Source organism: Bufo gargarizans, chromosome 8 (genome assembly GCF_014858855.1).
Source record: "Bufo gargarizans isolate SCDJY-AF-19 chromosome 8, ASM1485885v1, whole genome shotgun sequence".
NCBI lineage: Eukaryota > Metazoa > Chordata > Amphibia > Anura > Bufonidae > Bufo > Bufo gargarizans.
The window spans coordinates 137,161,697-137,180,424 of NC_058087.1; the positions used below are offsets into that span (position 1 = coordinate 137,161,697).

Consider the following 18,728-nt stretch of genomic DNA (forward strand, 5'->3'; position numbering starts at 1 on the left):
AACCCTTTTAAATTCTGTAAGGGATAGAAGAAGCTGTAAGTTTGGATCATTAGACCCGCAGTCGAGCAGGGATTTGCAGCTCTAGTATAGAAATGCATGTCTGAATGAGGGGGCACAGATGAAATAGAGTTGTATGGAGCTCCAGCATGTCCACTCGTCTCCTGTCCTGTATCACCGCACCAATACTGTGTTTGTGGGTAGAGATTTAAAATTGGGGTGCCCTGTTCTAACTCTCGTGTGGGTTAGACCCCCAATAATCTAAAGCTATGTTCATAGCCACCTCCTTGCAGACCCGGACAAAATTGTGTATGATACGCTCTTTTGTCAGGTGGAATGGGGGGCTCTCTAATGGAAACGGGGCCCATCCAATTATAGTCAGTGGGATCAATTGAGCGCCATTCGTTTTCGTCATTTTCATTGTTCTGCTCCTATATCGGAACAGAAAAACGGAAATAAGTGGAGATGTGAACACAGCCTTAGGGTCTATTCACACGTCCGTAATTTGGGTCCGCATTCGTTCTGCAATTTGCGAACCTATTCACTTTCAATAGGGCTAGAACGGATGCGAATCCGCATTTCCAGGATCCGCATCAGTTTTTTCGGAATCCGCAATTCCGTTCCTGAAAAAAAGAGAACATGTCCTATTCTTGTCCGCAATTGTGGACCAGAAAAGGTATTTTCTATTATAGTGTCTGTGATGTGCGGTCCGCAAATTGCGGATTGCACATTGCAGGTGATCCGCAAAACACTTACGGACGTGTGAATGGACCCTTACAGTTACCACCTATGGTGACTATAACCTGGGGCAAGTGTGAGGACCTATATTTACATGTTAATTGAATAAACTTTATAGACTGCTCACAAGGGTCACACAGTGAGACTCCTTGCATTTCACCATGCTTTTCTGGATTATTTCCCCCTCAGAGGAGGAAACCCCTCACCCACCTCCTACTCCCCCCCTCCATTGATGTGACCTAAGCACCTCATGGCAACAGACAGACAGACATGCCCAGCAAACCAGCCTGCAGCTCGAGGCTTTGACCTATTATCTGATTTATGGCTCCTCCACGCCCATCATGCTCCTGCGACTCTAATAGAGCAAACAGCAAATTTTCAATAAAGTTAGATTTAAAAAAAAAACAAAAAAAAACGGTATGCGATATATCCTACGCCGATAACGCACTTTTAAAACAACCTTAGCAACTTTTGTCCGTTGCCAATAAAGCTTATTGAAAAAAAAATGAAAAAAATACCTACCCTCTGCCAGCTGAGAAAGGAAAAAACTACATATCCCGGCGTCCTCTGCGCTGTGGGAGATTTCCTCCAGAGACTGACCAATCCTACCAAGGAGGAGAGATTAACAAAAGCAAATTGTCAGTGACATCAGAAGAGGCTAGGAGGGTGAGAAGAGAGCAAAGAAAACGAGATATCCATTGAAAGCTGGAGGAGTTGGCGGGGGCTGTTGCACAGTGCGAGCTTCTTTTTTTTGGGGGGTGGCAGGCAGTTTGGGATTCGGTGTGGGGGGCGGTTTTGCCTCTTTGGTTAGATGTCGCTGGCTCGGTGTGAAGATATGATCTGACTCAGCCCTGAGGACGGTTTGGAGAGAGCTTGGATGTGCCTGGGCAGGACACCTGACCCTCCCTAGGATTGCACCCCAACTTTTGCAGGAAGACCACCGACAGATTAAAGGGGTGAATCCCCCCCCCCCCCCATCCCTTCCACTTTGAACAACGCATTCCCTGGATCACCTACCTTTTGTAGATCACCCCCCTCCCCCCTGGACTGCCTCTCCTGGTTCCTTTGACCCCCACAGCCCCCCACTCATGGATACTGCATCAACCTCAACTTTTGATTCAGAGGTAAGTTGATTTTATTTCTGTTTTGGCTATGCAGGCATCGGTGCAGTCCCCCTTGTGTGAGTCCACAGCCCCCCTTGTGTGAGTGTGTACCCCACTGCACCCTCCCCCACCCATAGCAATGTATGGATCTGTACTTGTGCACCCGATTGCTGTGCTGTCTAACCAGATCAGCCCTATTACTCCCTGACCCATCTCTCGTTACAACTTACGCCATCTTGTCCTTGCAACAAAAAAAGTGTTTCTGTGGCCCCTCAGAAGGACCCCCCATGTGCCTGCCTGTGCCCCTTGACTAGCCCCTGGCAGCCCCCTCTTCCCCTGTAGTCCATTTGTAGGTGTCTTTGTCGTCTGTGGGATGGATTGTGCTCTCCAGGTATCTAAGCCTGGCAGTGTGATCCCCAGAAAATCACCATCTTGAATGCACTCCACAGTCAGGACTGTGAGGCGTGACCAAGCTCACATTTTGGGGGGCTAGGGGGGTATCTGGCAGGTTAGTACCCCCTTGATGTAGTCGATTGATTAGAATAGAGTGAGGGTGTGTGAGATATTGTGGACCTGGTGGCAGACTGGGGGGAGGGGGTAGTGGTGGTGAAGCAGCTCTCTCCACATAGGCGATCACCCCAGTTCTGTGGTCAGGACTGGGCAGTGGACTGTTATGTGGGACCCTTCCCTGCCCCCCCAAGCTCGTTTTTACAGTTTTTGCTTGACTTTATTTTAATCTTTTCCAACCCAGACAGTAAAGTCCTGCACTGTGCAAGCAGCTGCCAGCCTGCCACCCATGTAGTCCTCCATGATCATGTCGACTGATCTCTGGTATAACTCCACAGGGGCAATGGGTGGGTGCTGGAGAGGTGGGTGCTGATGAGGGGAAACCTATTGCACCCCACTTGTTTAGTGTAAGATCAAGATGTCACTCCAGAGTGTGTGTGGGGGGGGGGGGGGGATGGGTGGTTTGATTGAATTTAAATTAGGTATTTTAAAAGTATGAACCCCCATATTGAAGTGCAAAATGCCCCCCTGGAGAGGTTCCTATGAGCCCCTGGTTATAGAGAAATGCAGGAGATCAGGGGAGCCAGATAATCTAGACTACACCCACTCCCTCTAGTATTCCTTATCTGCTTTGTGTGTGGCTCAGTATGAAGGGGGTTGAGGGGTCCTTGTCCTTTTGGGGTGCTGACATCTGATAGTGGTGCCCCATCCCCCCCTTTCCCCTTGGGTCACAAAGCAGGGGAGTCGGTGTATATGCAGGAAGTGGTGGGGGTCCTTCCTCATTTACCCCCCCCCCCCCTCTTCTGACTTGACTTTATAGGATTTAGCCATTAGATGTCTATCAATACAGTGTATTGTACATTTATATGTGATATAGAGAGACCCACAATGTGTTAGTGGGGGAGGGGGAAGCTCCTGCTGTGACCATTTTCTTTAAATCTTAATCAGCCTGGCCAGTCCTTGTAGAGCCCCTCACTCTTTTATTAGACAAGGGTCAGTCCTAGAAAGCCACTTCTGCCCCTGTTCTAGCCTCATTTTAGCAACAATCAAACATTAAAATGGTTATTGTGTGTCTGGACAGGAGCCAAGAGGAGGAGTTGCTGGTTACATTGTATCCCTGAGGATCCCAGTCTACAGGGGGGTGTTAATAAGAAGCCCCCTCTAGAATTTGGATGCTTATAGTCTGGGGTGTAATAGAGTTTGAGGGTTGTGCTAGAGACTGAGCTCTATAGAACCCTGTCACCTGTGATTTGTTACATAGTGCTCTGGTTGTTACAATGTATCTAAATGTTTATTGTTACATTGTATCCCTGAGGATCCCAGTCTACAGGGGGGGGGGGGGTTAATAAGAAGCCCCCTCTAGAATTCGGATGCTTATAGTCTGGGGTGTAATAGAGTTTGAGGGTTGTGCTAGAGACTGAGCTCTATAGAACCCTGTCACCTGTGATTTGTTACATAGTGCTCTGGTTGTTACAATGTATCTAAATGTTTATTGTTACATTGTAGCTCCTGGGTTCTTCAGAGGGAAACCCAGTGCTCCTCTCCGTGAATTTACACTGGGGTTTGTTTCTGCCCAGTCAGTTCAGATCTCCTGGATATCTCACTGCCTTGTCTCAGCATTTGCTTCAAGACCAAAGGGGCTTTAAGGGTTAACTGTCAGTCACAGCCACGCTCCTCCCTTGGGCTCTCCTTCAGTCCCCTCCTATACAGTGTCACTAGGGATGTCCCTTAAGGCTGCAGTGCTACTGTTAGCCATATACCCCCCCACCCCCCCAAGCAACTGAGCTTTTAATATGTCCCCCCCCCTCCAAGCAACTGAGCTTTTAATATGTCGCCCCCCCTCCCTCTGACCAGGACCCCTTTGATGGCAGTTTAGTCTGGCAGTGGAAAGCTTAAGTGACTGGTCTGATCTTGTCTGTTATATATCCATAGGCTCGCATTCTACTCATTAATCACAGTTTAGCCATCCTTAGTCCTCTACATATGTTTAGGGTGGTGGGGCTGGGGGTATTAGAATGTTCGGCAATGCTGATGCCCCAGTTGTATTGATCACTGGGCTGCTGTAGTCAAGGTCAGGACGTTTACCGTCTCTTATTGTGACCACGTACCCTTATTGTCTCCTCTAATGGCACTCGACTGCTATGTGGCGGTCCGATGAGTCGTGATCGCAGACAATCCCTATATCGCTGCACTACATGTACAAGTCTTGCCCGTGCTATGTGGAGCAGACGTGCTGTCCAGATGGTGCTGATCGCAAAGGAATCCCGGTCTGCGAGGTCTCCGCCACCGTCTGGACAGCATAAGGGGGCTCCACAGTGGGGATATACATAATGTTCCAGGATGACAGGTGTACTAGTATATAGGCGATAGCTCCTAAACTGTGCATCGTTATATGTGCTTTATACGTATGTGTATGGAGAGTATATATGTGCTGTGTATGTGTTCTGCATGCATGTTATATGTGTGTGTGTGTGTGTGTGTCAGTGCTGTGTATATATATGTGTGTGTGTGTATGGAGAGTATATATGTGCTGTGTATGTGTTCTGCATGCATGTTATATGTGTGTGTGTGTGTCAGTGCTGTATATATATGTGTGTGTGTATGGAGAGTATATATGTGCTGTGTATGTGTTCTGCATACATGTGATATATATATATATGTGTGTGTGTGTGTCTCAGTGCTGTATATGTATTCTGTATAGGTATATATGTGCTGTATATGTATGTGTTCTGCATACATTTATATGTGTGTGTCAGGGTTGTATATTCTGTATAGGTGTATATATGTGCTGTGTATGTATCTGTTCTGCATACGTGTGTCTCAATACTGTATAGGTATATATGTGCTGTATATGCATGTGTTCCGTATATATATGTGTCAGTGCTGTATATGTATTCTATATATGTGCTGTATAGGTAGGTATGTATGTGATGTCTATATACGTATGTGTATATGTGCTGTATGTGTCTGTATAAATATTGTGTGTGTGTATTTATGTATATATATATTATATTGCTGTGTATGTATTTCTGTTCTGTATTCATGTGTATATGTATTTGCTCTGTGTAGATATGTACGTATGTGCTGTGTATGTTTCTATATATATGCTGTCTACATGTGTGTAACCTCCCTAACATTATTTAACCCATTGAGGTCGGCCAGCTCTTATTGTATGGTATCTCACAATGGTGCCATCCTTGAAGACCTCCACCAAGTCTCTGCACACCCAGTTACGGACTGAGGACCAATAGATACCACCCTGTAAGGAGGGCAGTGGGGTCTGGAACTGCAGTCTGATCTCTGTAGGTCATATTGGAGGGGACAATATAGGACAGTTCGATCTACTGCACGCCTCAATGTCTAATACGTGCTGTAGAATTTGAGGTATTGATCCCTGTTATCAGCCATTTTAGACCGAGTCTAGTGGTCGTGTTCCTCAGTGGGGTGCCCCCGTGACCACTCCAGTGTCTGTGTCCAGAAGGCTCACACCCTATGTGGCAGCCATCAGCCGCTGGTCCTGTAACCCTTCTTTATAGACACAGTCCAGGAGGACATCGTCTTCTCCTTCCCCTCAGCGTCTTGTTGTCCCCGGCCATTGCTCTCGGATCCTGTTGGGATCTGCAGGGAAGATTCTCATGGAGATCACCTATCAAGAATCTCGCCGCCCTCTGTAGTTTATATATGGACGGCATTATTCTATTAGAGGGTGGTTGTTCCTGGCACCATTTTGCTGAAGCCTGATGCCAGTTTGGGACAGCATTTTGGATGTTGTAGTCCTTGCCTCACTCTTTGCTGGGCCCCTTTAAATAACCCCACAGCTTTTCATTATTAGCTCATTTACACCATAAAAAGGGCTCCTTTAGTGTCAAGTTGCTAAAAATTGTGTCATCATCGTGTCTGTATCTGGGAAAGCTGGGTGGGAACCGTTATGGTCACCATCACAGCAGCTTTAAATGCAACTACCAAGCTTTTCCAGAAGCTTGTATGAGAGATGCTGGAAGTTAGGGTATAAAGGCCCACACTTAAGGATATCTGTTGTCGGGGAGCCTGGGATCGATGGGCGATAAATTATCGCCGATAATCCATAATGGTGGACACATTGGGCCATCACCCAGCTTTCGCAGACACTGATATACTAGAACGAGTCGTCTTCTGTCAAGACCTCGTATTATAGCATTGCCTTGCCTGACTGTGAGATATTTGTGTGCAGGTTGTGGACAGGTGCGAGTGCTGTCACAAAGGGTTAATTGTGGGCCGGCTTGCAGATTCAGCACTTTCCTTGTGCTGCAGTACTGCCCATGTCCACTAGGGGGCCCACTGATCTGTGCTGGGCTTTCATAAGTGGAGCTTGCGATTTGGTTTTATTAGCTGTGTGTTCACTGCTGTTATTGAATGTGTATGTTAATAAGGGTGCGGACTCTGTAGGCCCAAGTATGTGAACACAGGAGTTTGGCACGCTTTGCCTGTGTTTGAGGTGACAGGACTTGATTACATGTTATCCTATGAACATATTATTGCCATTATTAATGGTCTGTGCTTTTATAAAACTTAGTTCATACGATGGGTATGTGTTTGTGTACTGTGCATAAGTAATACCAGAAATACTTGCTGCAGTCTTCATTAGGATGTTGATGAATAGTAGCTCCTTCAAGACATTTCTCCTGGTATAGCTTACATATGACTGTGTGGTTTAGCTCCACCATGAGGTTCCTTCTGGTATTGCTTCTATATAGATGTGAGATTCAGCTCCACCATGAGGTTTCTCCTGGTATTGCTTCTAAATGGATGTGAGATTCAGCTCCACCATGAGGTTCCTTCTGGTATTGCTTCTAAATGGATGTGAGATTCAGCTCCACCATGAGGTTTCTCCTGTTATTGCATCTATATGGCTGTGAGATTCAGCTCCACCAAGAAGTTTCTCTTGATATTGCATTTTAACTCCTCCTTGAGGTTTCAACTGGTCTTGTTTCTATATGACTGTGAGGCCTGGCTCCTCCATGAGGTTTCTCCTGGTATTTGCATCTGTATGGATGTGAGGCTCAGCTCCACCATGAGGTTTCTCCTGGTATTGCTTCTGTATGGATGTGAGGCTCAGCTCCACCATGAGGTTCCTTCTGGTATTGCTTCTGTATGGCTGTGAGGCTCAGCTCCACCATGAGGTTCCTTCTGGTATTGCTTCTGTATGGATGTGAGGCTCAGCTCCACCATGAGGTTTCTTCTGGTATTGCTTCTGTATTGATGTGAGGCTCAGCTCCATCATGAGGTTTCTTCTGGTATTGCTTCTGTATGGATGTGAGGCTCAGCTCCACCATGAGGTTCCTTCTGGTATTGCTTCTGTATGGATGTGAGGCTCAGCTCCACCATGAGGTTTCTTCTGGTATTGCTTCTGTATGGATGTGAGGCTCAGCTCCACCATGAGGTTCCTTCTGGTATTGCTTCTGTATGGATGTGAGGCTCAGCTCCACCATGAGGTTTCTTCTGGTATTGCTTCTGTATTGATGTGAGGCTCAGCTCCACCATGAGGTTTCTTCTGGTATTGCTTCTGTATGGATGTGAGGCTCAGCTCCACCATGAGGTTCCTTCTGGTATTGCTTCTGTATGGATGTGAGGCTCAGCTCCACCATGAGGTTTCTTCTGGTATTGCTTCTGTATGGATGTGAGGCTCAGCTCCACCATGAGGTTTCTTCTGGTATTGCTTCTGTATGGATGTGAGGCTCAGCTCTACCATGAGGTTCCTTCTGGTATTGCTTCTAAATGGATGTGAGATTCAGCTCCACCATAAAGTTTCTCCTGGTATTGCATCAATGTATCTGTGAGCTTCAGCTTCACCATGTGGTTCCTGCTGGTATTGCTTCTAGCTGGCTGTGACTTTCAAAAGTGCTCAACCTTGTTTAATCCAGGGGCCACATGAAGTTTTGTGTCATGTCCACTTGCAGAAAGATTAACTGTGGTTGTGGGATATTATTGTCTTATTTAATTGTCCTTTTGGATCATGGGATGTTTTCTATCTTCTGAAAATCCAGTTTATTTGGTATGCAAATAAGCCAGTAAGGTGCCCAGAGGGGCGGCACTCTTGCAAGAAGGAGCCCATGCATGCCCTCATGCTTGGAGCAGGAAAAAGGGGGGCAGAGTTATGGCTTGAATGTGATGTAGGAGGGGTGGGTGGACATTTTGTGTCAGGAGGCGTGCCTGGGCTCCCTACAGCTGACAGGGGTGCCAGGATTTGGATGGTCCAGTAGGTCCAGTAGATGCACTGTCGCTCTGCTCCTCTCTGTAGGACTGGTGAAAATAGCCAAACATTTGGGGATAACTTATTACAACCAGAATACTCCTTTAACTCCCAGAAAACCCCTTTAACATTGGCCAAAGCCTCATGCAGACGTCCGTGGGACACAGTCTGTGAGATACCGGACTGGCAAACTGCGTCATTGTTTGCTATGTCGCATGCGCTTCGTGCCGCCACTGCTGTACAGTAATACACTTGTATAGATCATACGAGTGTGTTAGTGTACTGCTGCGGCACAAAGCGCACAGCGACATAGCAACCAATGACGCAGTGCGCTCCTGCAATGCCAGTCCGGTATCTCACGGACCGTGTTCCACGGACGTCTGCATGAGGTTTAAGACATATGGATGAAACTTGGTTCTTACACAAGATTATTTTTATTATATTTTAGGATGGAACACCAAACTACAGACGGAGGAGGACTGTGGAGGATTTCAATAAGTTCTGTACGTTTGTGCTGGCATATGCAGGATACATACCATACCCAGAAGAGGTAAGTCGTCATACGCGGTAGTTTCAGTCAGAACGGTCTTCTGATGACATTGAAATCTGTGATCTTAAATGGGCGATTAGCTCCAATTCCAGACACAGCCTCTTGACAGATGTGATGTTGTTTTGGAGGGGAAAAGGCAAAACTTGTTTTTGCTGATTCTAGACAACCCCTTTAAGACAAAAAATAGTGGATAGGGCGTAATAATTTATCATGTTATTTGACACTGACAGCATAACAATAATGAAAAAATAATTAAACTTGCCGTCCTTGAACCACCTTCATTCCAACCCATGCTGTTTACCACTTGTAAATGCTGCAGCCAATCACTGGCCTCACTGGTATATAGCACAATACTGTTGAGGCCAGTGATTGGCTGCAGTGGTTATGTGTAATCTATGGGCATGTCTCTGCTACAGTCAGGCCTGGCAGGGAGGAGAAGATCGGTGGCACTGGAACAGAGGGGGTTTGAGGGGATTATAAGTAACTTTTTATTTATTTTTCTATTGTAACACTATCCATGCCAATTTGTAAAAAACAAAACAAAAAAAAACAACTTGGATAATCCCTTTTAAAGGGGTTATCCAATTTCTGAAACGGCTCCCCATGTGTCGGGCCCCTCACAGGTAATATACTTACCCTGCTCACTGCGCCGCTCCTGGTCCCCGCACCTCTGCTGCTGCTTCTCCCTGTACACTGATGAAAACATCCGGTGTCGGGGGGAGAGCAGACGGGACGAGCCTCCCTAACGTCACCCGCAATGCTAGGGAGGCTTGTCCCCACCTGCCATTGGCTGCTCCCCCTGACACCGGATGATTTCATCCGTGTACAGGGAGAAGCGGTGGTGTGGGGACCAGGAGTGGGTAAGTAAATTGCTGGTGAGGGGCTTGGCACATGGGGGGGGGGGGGGCCTGTTTCAGAAATTGGATAACCCCTTTAAGGACTCCACATTATTGAAGTAAAAGGCCCCCAAACTTAAGATAAGTGTGTCTAATATGCCCAGCAACTGTGACAATGCCATGTGCACCATTTTCTCCTCTTAAAGACCTCTTCATCGGGCTGAACGGATCTCTCGGCCTCCTGAGTGAAGGGGCTGCAGGAGACCGGTGGAGCCATCTCAAATTGCATCATAAATTAACAAGCACGCAGCCATAAAAAAGGAGGATAAAATATGTGCGGTTACACAGGCTTATTGGTTTTTCTGGCAAACTTTGCATTGGTACAAGTGAATGTAATCATTGAATGTGGGAAGGATCCCTTCGGGAATGTGCAGGCAGGGTTAGTGAGTTTGTGTTGGTGAAAGAGACCCTGTCTGGTTTACAGAGGGAATGGGAGGGGAAAAAACCCCACAATTTTTTATAAATATTCCTTTTCTGCTGACATATGCTAGGTTTTTCAAAACACCAGAGACATCACAAAGTGGTGATTCCCTGGTTGTGAGATGAGCATTGTGAGTCACTGATAATTTCCTCAAAAACTGGAAAGCTTAGCTTTCGTTTAGCCCACAAAATGGCTGCTGCCACCCAAACTGCAGGTAATAGTGATTAACCTTTCACAGGGTGAATATTTTAGGCAACTTTATATATTTTGCTTGATTATATATTTTTTTTCCCAGCAATAACTTGCAGAGCAATGTTCAGGAAATGTCCTTACCTTTATAGATAAGTATTCTTGTACATGGTGGGAGTAGTAATATAGTATTTATATTCCTGTCTATAGCGGTGTTACTGTAGTCATATTTTTGTATGTAGGGGGCAGTGTTATAGTAGTTCTATTTTACATAGTGGCTAGTATTATAGTAGTTATATTCTTGTACATTAGAGGTAGTATTACAGTAATATTCTTGTACATAGAAAACAGTATTATAGTAGTTATATTCTTGTACATTAGAGGTAGTATTATAGTAGTTATATTCTTGTACACTAGAGGTGGTATTATAGTAGTTATATTCTTGTATATATGGGTACATCACAGTGCTAGACCTGTAAAGATATTCAGTTGGTCAATATGATAAAGTGATAACGCATACAACGTGCATTACTCAGCAGAAGGTGGTGGCATTGAGTGCAGTATAGAATTCCTTCCAGGGTAAAGAATATGTGACATTTTTTAATGTTTACTGAATTATTGATTTTTTTATGAATAGTTATTATTATTATGTTTGTCAATGTGAAATGAGGTTAACAAAAGGGGATTGTGTATTTGTGTATCTGAGATATCTCGAGTAAGGGGTGATCATTTATTTTTAAATATATATTTTTTTTTAAATAGTCTCCTCAGGAGTCCCCTCTTAGAGCTGGCTCCAGCCCTCCAAACAGCACAGGAAGCACCGTAGACAGCGATAGCTGGGATTCCAGATTCCATGATGTCTCCTCGGCTGGGGTTTTGCCGATCAAAAAGCGAAGAAGCTTTGGGGAGCTAAAACATGACTGCTCCTACCCCTCCATGCTGAAGCGCTCCAAGCTCAGCAGCTTCCTCTTGGACCGGAAGAAACTGGACAAAATAAAGAAAAGGAAAAAGATGAAGAAAAAGGAGCAACAAGTCGCAAAAGAGGAAGAATACATGAAAGCCATCATAAAAATAGAGCCAGAGGACTCATCGCCGGAAGAGAGCATGCCCGCTCCAGTCCTAGACCATGCACTGGACCTAAAAATGGCCCTAAAGCAAGAGACCCCAGACCCAGTATTTGAGAGTTGTAATAATAGTATGGACAGTGCCTCCATCACCATGACCTCTGACGACGCAGAGGAAATAAAGACCGAGTACTCAGAGGTGAACCTGGGCAAGCGAACGGTCATACGGCAGGGAAAGCAGGTGGTGTTCCGGGACGAAGACGGCACAGGGAATGATGAGGACATCATGGTGGATTCAGGTAAGATTGCTCATAGGTGGGATTGGCTATACCAGGTAACTAACAACATATCTTGCACCACCCTCAACCACCATTAATTGGCATAATTACACTTGTTTGTTCAGTGTTATACCGAAGCCTTAATTTAGTGGCACGTTCCATTAATAGATTTATTGCACTGCCATGTTATGGATATTATCAGTCCAGTGCACAAAATGGCTGCCACTGCTTACAGCTGTGTCTTTCAGATTATTCTCTTTTGGTTTGTAAACAGATGTATTACTTAAAAGCAGGAAATGTGAGTGGTATTGAATGCCTAAACTCAGATGTTAAATCTATGGTTTCGATTTGCCCACAGACATTTTGTAAGGTACCAGTGCAATTTTTATGAAGAGGTAGATTATCAAATCTGTAGTGTATCTTGTCAGATATTGCCTGTATTCCTAGGCATTTATCAAGCTACCGCCTCATGTACATAATCACCTCAGCCACAAAATGGCTGCCCACATTTAGCCAACCCTTGTGTATCAAAGGTAGCAAGCAGTTGCCCCTGGCAACCACCAGCCTACATTTTCCATTGTAGGCTAGAAAGTGCATAATGTTTGTTTCCTCTGGTCTGGTTCTGTGAGGTTTGGAATTAATAATTGGTAGCTTTGAGCTGGTAATTCACCATGGATTTGCAAGAAGTTATTTTGCCGGTGTGGCTCATAGGATTTGTCAAGTCAGACGAGTAACTTTCCTAGAAATGCATTCCTGCTGGTGAAATGATTGCCAGAGTCTGGCAACTGATAGTGTGGCGTTATTATATACCTGTCTATGATGGATATATGGGAATTGTGAAAATATTTTTAACCCATATTTCTCATTAAAGTGGTTGCAAACAAAATGGCTGCCTGTCCTGTGGCCTTCGGTAACTTTTGTAAAAATCCTGCCAAACGGGACTCTCCAGACCGTTGTGTACGCATATTAAAATCTCTACCTTCACTGTTTAGGGGCTGTGGCTACTCTGCTACTTATCATCAAGCTTGGGCCTCAGTGCAGGCGGCCATTTTGTCTGCTCTAGCAACAGTCGGCAAACAGGTTAACAAAAGCTGTCTTCCGTTCTAGACTAACACGAATGATGTATTATCAAATGCTGATTCAAAGGTAAATTATTTTGCCAGTATGAGCAAATTTTTAGGCCGATGGGTCACTTGAGTGGACAAAGCCGCAAGGCCATGTAGCCATCTTTAAAAATGTGCTATTCTGTCTACTGGTAAAATTATTCTGTTCCTCTACGGTAATATCTGATAATCCAGTTTTTCTAAAAAAATTTTTCAAATAGTAGAGCATAGTACATCACATGCCTATACAGTTGTCAGGTCCTAACAGTGTCTTTGTCTCCTGTTGCTTGGCCCTTTACCACCCAGCATGCCAATGAAGGCCCCGGGAATTTCCGAATCCCTTATGACGCTCGTCGCCAGCAACATTTTATGTCGCTTTAATTATAACAGAGCCCATTTTGGATAAGAATCTGCACGTTGTTACAGCGGGGTGCTTATCCTCCCAATCAGCCAACCTTTATTATTCAGAAAAATTATTATTTTTTTGCTTCTATTCTTCCCAGTTAAGATGCAGTAATCATCAACGCCTCCATAGGCGGATGGCGGAAGTTTCTTCAGATTATGGAATTTAATTACACTGATGGATTGGGGTTTATGTCATGTTCATGCTTCATGGTGTCACTGGCATAAAGGAAACCATAGGGGAGAATTAATGAAACTGCCTAAAAGATAAACTGCCTTGTTGCCTACAGCAACCAATCACGGCGTGACTTTTTTTAATTTTCTATAGTGCTCTTAAAAAATTAAAAATGCAATGTGATTGGTTGCTGGGCAACAAAAGGCATTTTTATTTTAGACCGTTATAATGAGGGTGCATTCAACTGAATGTGTGATGGTTGTGTCTGTGTTGCAGACCACAAACCATGGACACCTCGCAGCGCGGTGTGGACCCATTGACTGCGGACATATCCTATCTTTTTCCAGAGCAGAGGCTTCCATGTCCTTCCCATTCCATGCATCAAAAGATATGTCCTGTCTTTAGCCGCATCTTGTGGTTCACGGGCCCATTGGAGTGAATAGGTCCGCACCACTATGCAGAGTGCACATGCCCCGTGCCCGCGTTTTGCAGTCCACAACACGGACACAGCCATCCCACAGTTGTTTTCATGCAGCCGAGGTCTTGGTGCCCTTTCCCAATTTCCTAAGCTGCCGTCTTGAAGCTATTGTTCTGTTATGAGCCAGCCAAGAAAGTAACTCTATGTATTTGATGTCTGACTGTTGTGCTCTTTTGCAGATGACGAATCTTGGCATCTTGTCACTTGTTTCTGCATGAAGCCATTCGCTGGTCGACCGATGATAGAGTGCAACTGAATGCAATACCTGGATTCACCTGTCCTGTGCCAAAATCCGCAAGTCCAATGTTCCAGAAATCTACGTTTGCCAAAAGTGCCGAGACACCAAATTTGACATCCGACGATCAAACCGCTCACGTATGGGATGTAGGAAGCTGTTCTTGGACTGAAAAAACAAACAAAAAACTAATAGCTGAACAGCCATTGTGTGCACCGGGACTCAGCGGAAGAAGCACATAGGGCTGCACTACTGCGCATATAAAACCATTATCGTTTCAATAAACTACATTTGTTTTCCGTGGATGCGTACATTGACAGACTAGCAACTAATATTTTTATGTTGGCCATCTTTGCCTGCGTGAAATCTGGCCACAGAAAAGAACTGTTTTATTGCGACGAGTTCTCGTGAACACCTGGCAGCACTGGGGTTAAATGTCCACATAGCAACTTTTAGCCCTTTCCTGGCGAGACCAAAATAATAACAAAAAATTGTTAAAAATTTAACGTTTATCTAAATGCTGCAGGTTTGACGGTAATATTTTTCTAGTTCTAAGTTCTTCAGTATGAAAGACTTAGGTGGAAGTTGAAGTTGTTTTTACATTTAGTTTTTTGGGGCTCCTACACACACACAGGCCGGATTGTTGTACAGAAATATAAAACATTTCAATAAATGTTATTTCCCCTCATAGGTGGTCAGTTTATATTTACGGATTTTTTTATTTTTTTAAATATTTTTTTGTTTGTTTTGTAAATGTTTTGGAGGTTTATCATCTTAGAAGGCTAAATTCACCCTCATGTTAAAGGGTTTCTCCAGGCTTTTAAACAAGTCCGGCAACCTTCTGATCTATTGTTGGAAGGTCAGTACTTAGCCATCCATTAGGCCACTGATTCCCCAGTCTCCTCTGCGTGCTCATACTGGCTGCAGGCTCTTCTGCTCACGTCCCGACTGGATATGTTCCATTTACAGTATGCAACTGAACAGAGACTCAGGGAACAGATCCAGTCTGAGCTCAGCAGAATCGGAAGCCCGATGGAGGCGTCGGTACTGACCAGACTGTTTTCCCACAACAGGTCAGAAGACTGCCAAATTTTTAAACATAATAAATGTCACACATACACCTGGAAATATATCTACCTCTGTCCATAATATTTCATTCACAGAAGGTGTTAAGAGAAAGGGGATTGGGGGGAGGGGAATAGTGACGTTAAATACGTTCTTAATTCCAATCCTTCTTTTCAGTAGCGGCAGACAGCTTTTCCTGCTAGACCATCACTTGCCATCAGTTGACATCCTTTCAGTCACCATGGACTGGATGTCCAGTAACTTCTAAAGGCTAATGTTGTCCCGAGGAAATTCCTCTCCTTGACTGTGAAAAATCTGGTCAAAACAGGAAAAAAATGTACAAATTAACAATTTTAAGGGACAATTTAAGCTATGGCTGTAGGTGTCAGCCATTTTGTTTGTGAAATCTCTGACACACTCGTATCTGAGATATGACCACAAAATGGCCGACATCTACTGAGAACTCCTGCAGTTGTCCTAGAAGTGTTGCATTCCCACAAACCTGAGACGGATAATACATAATCAATAGAAATTGAACTACTGTTCCCAGCACAATATTGGGGGGGGGGGGGGGGGATATACTAGGATTTTTTTTGTCCCATATACCTAATGACATGAGCCTGGATTAATAAAAGAACACGTGGGTTATAGTTCTAGGAACTAAACCAGACCACCATCGTTACGAGGAGGCGGAATGGCAGTCATATTGCACAATTTACATTTAATTGACTGAACCTTTGATATTTGGCACAAGTATTGTGGTGTGAGTAGCAGCCAGTGAGATTCAGTCTAGTAGTACAAGGTAAAAGGAACACATTTGATTAGTTGTTCTAGTTGACAATTTTTTTCAAATGTTGTTTTTTTTTTTTGGGGGGGGGGGGGGGGGAGAATGTCACAGAAAATGTAACTACTTCCTTCCCCACCCCCCACTTTATAAATAATAAGGCAATAAGCAGATATTTTTTTTTATCCCGACTTGTATAAAATGGTGTACAGTCTACCTATTGGCTAATAGAAGGAAAGTTAGCCGCAGCAGCTGCAGAACAGCTCAGTTATGCAAAAACTTAAATTACTTTACCATTTAAACCCTTTGCTGCCTTTTTTTTTTGCAAACTATGACACAATTTTTTTTCCATCACTATTATTGGACACATTTTTTTTGTTGAAGACTTAAAGTATGTACTTCAAAGTAAGAGCATTATGTGAAATTTTAAACCCGTTCTTTTTCAAAAGAGACCAAAACAAGGTTGTGAACTATATGGTAATTGTCTTCTACACACACCTTTGTGTATATTTGTCTGCCTATTGTGTGGAAACGGTAATGTGTCCTAATGTTTTATTTTCTGTAAGGCTACAGAGGGGCTTGTATATCATCACAAGTTCGTAGAAACAGCGCCCCTAACTATAGAAATTAGATATTGAATTATTTTTTTTTTTAAATAGTCTCGTAACCAAACACTGAAAACTATTGTAACGTTGGTACTAAACCGCCCTACTTTATCCTACATTCATTTGTACAATGGCACTATCTAAAGTCTGCATCTTTGGCACAGTTTTATGGGGTTAGTCTTACTTGTCAGTTGTGCACTTATTTTATTTGTTTTCTTACATGTTCACTTATTACTTTCAAAGCAACAGAGCCAATAGCACCCAGTGTACATGAATATATTTCCAAGTCAGAAGAGATTGTCTGTCTAGAAAACGTAAAAATTTTTTTTTTTAATAATTACCGTACATAGATATTTTTTATTTTTATTTTTTTTATTGGAGTGTGCTGGTCATGACTTGCTCATTTCTGTCTTTTAGGGTGTTTGGTCTTGCATTGTTTAAAGTTACTCTCAGTAATATTCCCGATATCGACATTGGAGGTATTTGTATATATAAATATATCTATCTCGGTTTAGTTTTTTTGTTTTGTTCAATAAGACTGAGAGAAACATTGAACATGCTTCATAGAGCACAGACTGGAAAACATTATGTGATGTACAAGACTTGTGTATTTGCAAGGAAGATGTTTCTGTGAAACTCTGTACATTTGTAAATAAATATATCAATATTTTAACTTCAACGGGCATTCATAATTTAATTCTATATGTCAAGAAATAACACATTTATCATGGTGATTTGGCTATGGCACACATAAAAAAAATGCCAGAAAAAGCTTCTTTTGCACACTACGGGGGAAATGTATCCAAACTGGTTTAAAGTAGAACTGGCTAAGTTGCCCATAGCAACCAATCAGATTCCACCATTCCTTTTCCAAAGGAGCTCTAGAAAAATGAAAGATGTAATTTGATTTCGATGGGCAACAAGTTTTTTTAATTTTATACCGGTTTTAATAAATTTCCCCCTATGGGCCCCATTTGTCAAAACTCTCTTGCTCTCTCTCTCTAAGGCCTCATGCACATGACCGTTGGGCCGCCACATGGGGTCCGCGATCCGCATCCGGCGGTACACTACTTTTTTGTGGTGCAGCGGCACGGACAGAAAACCCACAGAAGCGCCGACCTTTCGGATTGCGGACCCATTCAAGTGAATGGGTCCTCATCCGTGATGCGGCGTTCACATGGCAGGTGCCCATGTATTCTAGAACCGCTGTTTGCTGCCTCATTGAAATGAATAACTGATTTACAGTCGCAGAAAATTCTGCAACAAGATCTGCAGTGTGTGAAGGCACCCTTAAAGTAAAATGCCTTAGTTGCCCGTAGCAACCAATCGGAGCTTAGCGTTCATTTTTTGAGCAATTTTAGAAAATAAAATGTACTTTGGGCGAAAAAAGCAATTTTTCATTTAGACAGTTTTCAGAAATCTAGAACATTGTGTTTTACCACTCTTTTTTTTTTTTTTTTTTTTTTTTTTTTTTTTTTTTTTTTTACCCCTTTAGAGATGGTGATGGCAGAACAGCAAGAGCTCCAGCATGCTGCAATTTTGAAAAGAAGCAAGAAAGGCTAAAACTTTTTAGTAGCAGTTCCTGCATTTCATATTTCCCATAGACCTTCAGCCATGGGGCTGGCGTTTTTGCTGTTGCTGCAAAAAAAAAAAAAAATGCAGGTGATAAAAATGCAGAAAAATGGCACAAAATGCGTTAAAGCACCCTTACAAAAAAACAAAACCCCATGCCAAAATATGAATAGAGAAACACACTTCAGTTGTTTGCATACTATTAGGGTATATTCATATGTAGCAGATGTATTGCACACATTTCTGCAACTGTTCCATTATCTTGAATAAATCCATGCACATGTCGCAGAAAAGAACCGTAAGGGAGTAGTCACACTGCGGATTTTGCAGAATATTC

At 43.6% G+C, this 18,728-nt stretch overlaps 1 protein-coding gene across 1 annotated transcript; it reads left to right on the forward strand.

Moving 5' to 3' along the window:
- The first annotated feature begins 1,421 nt into the window (after positions 1-1,421).
- LOC122945618 (PHD finger protein 13-like) lies at positions 1,422-14,538 on the forward strand. Its single transcript, XM_044304731.1, is given in 5 exon segments — positions 1,422-1,859; positions 9,023-9,124; positions 11,393-11,993; positions 14,310-14,383; positions 14,385-14,538. Coding segments are annotated over 5 exon segments (966 nt in total). The 5' UTR covers positions 1,422-1,823; the 3' UTR covers position 14,538.
- Positions 14,539-18,728: the final 4,190 nt, after the last annotated feature.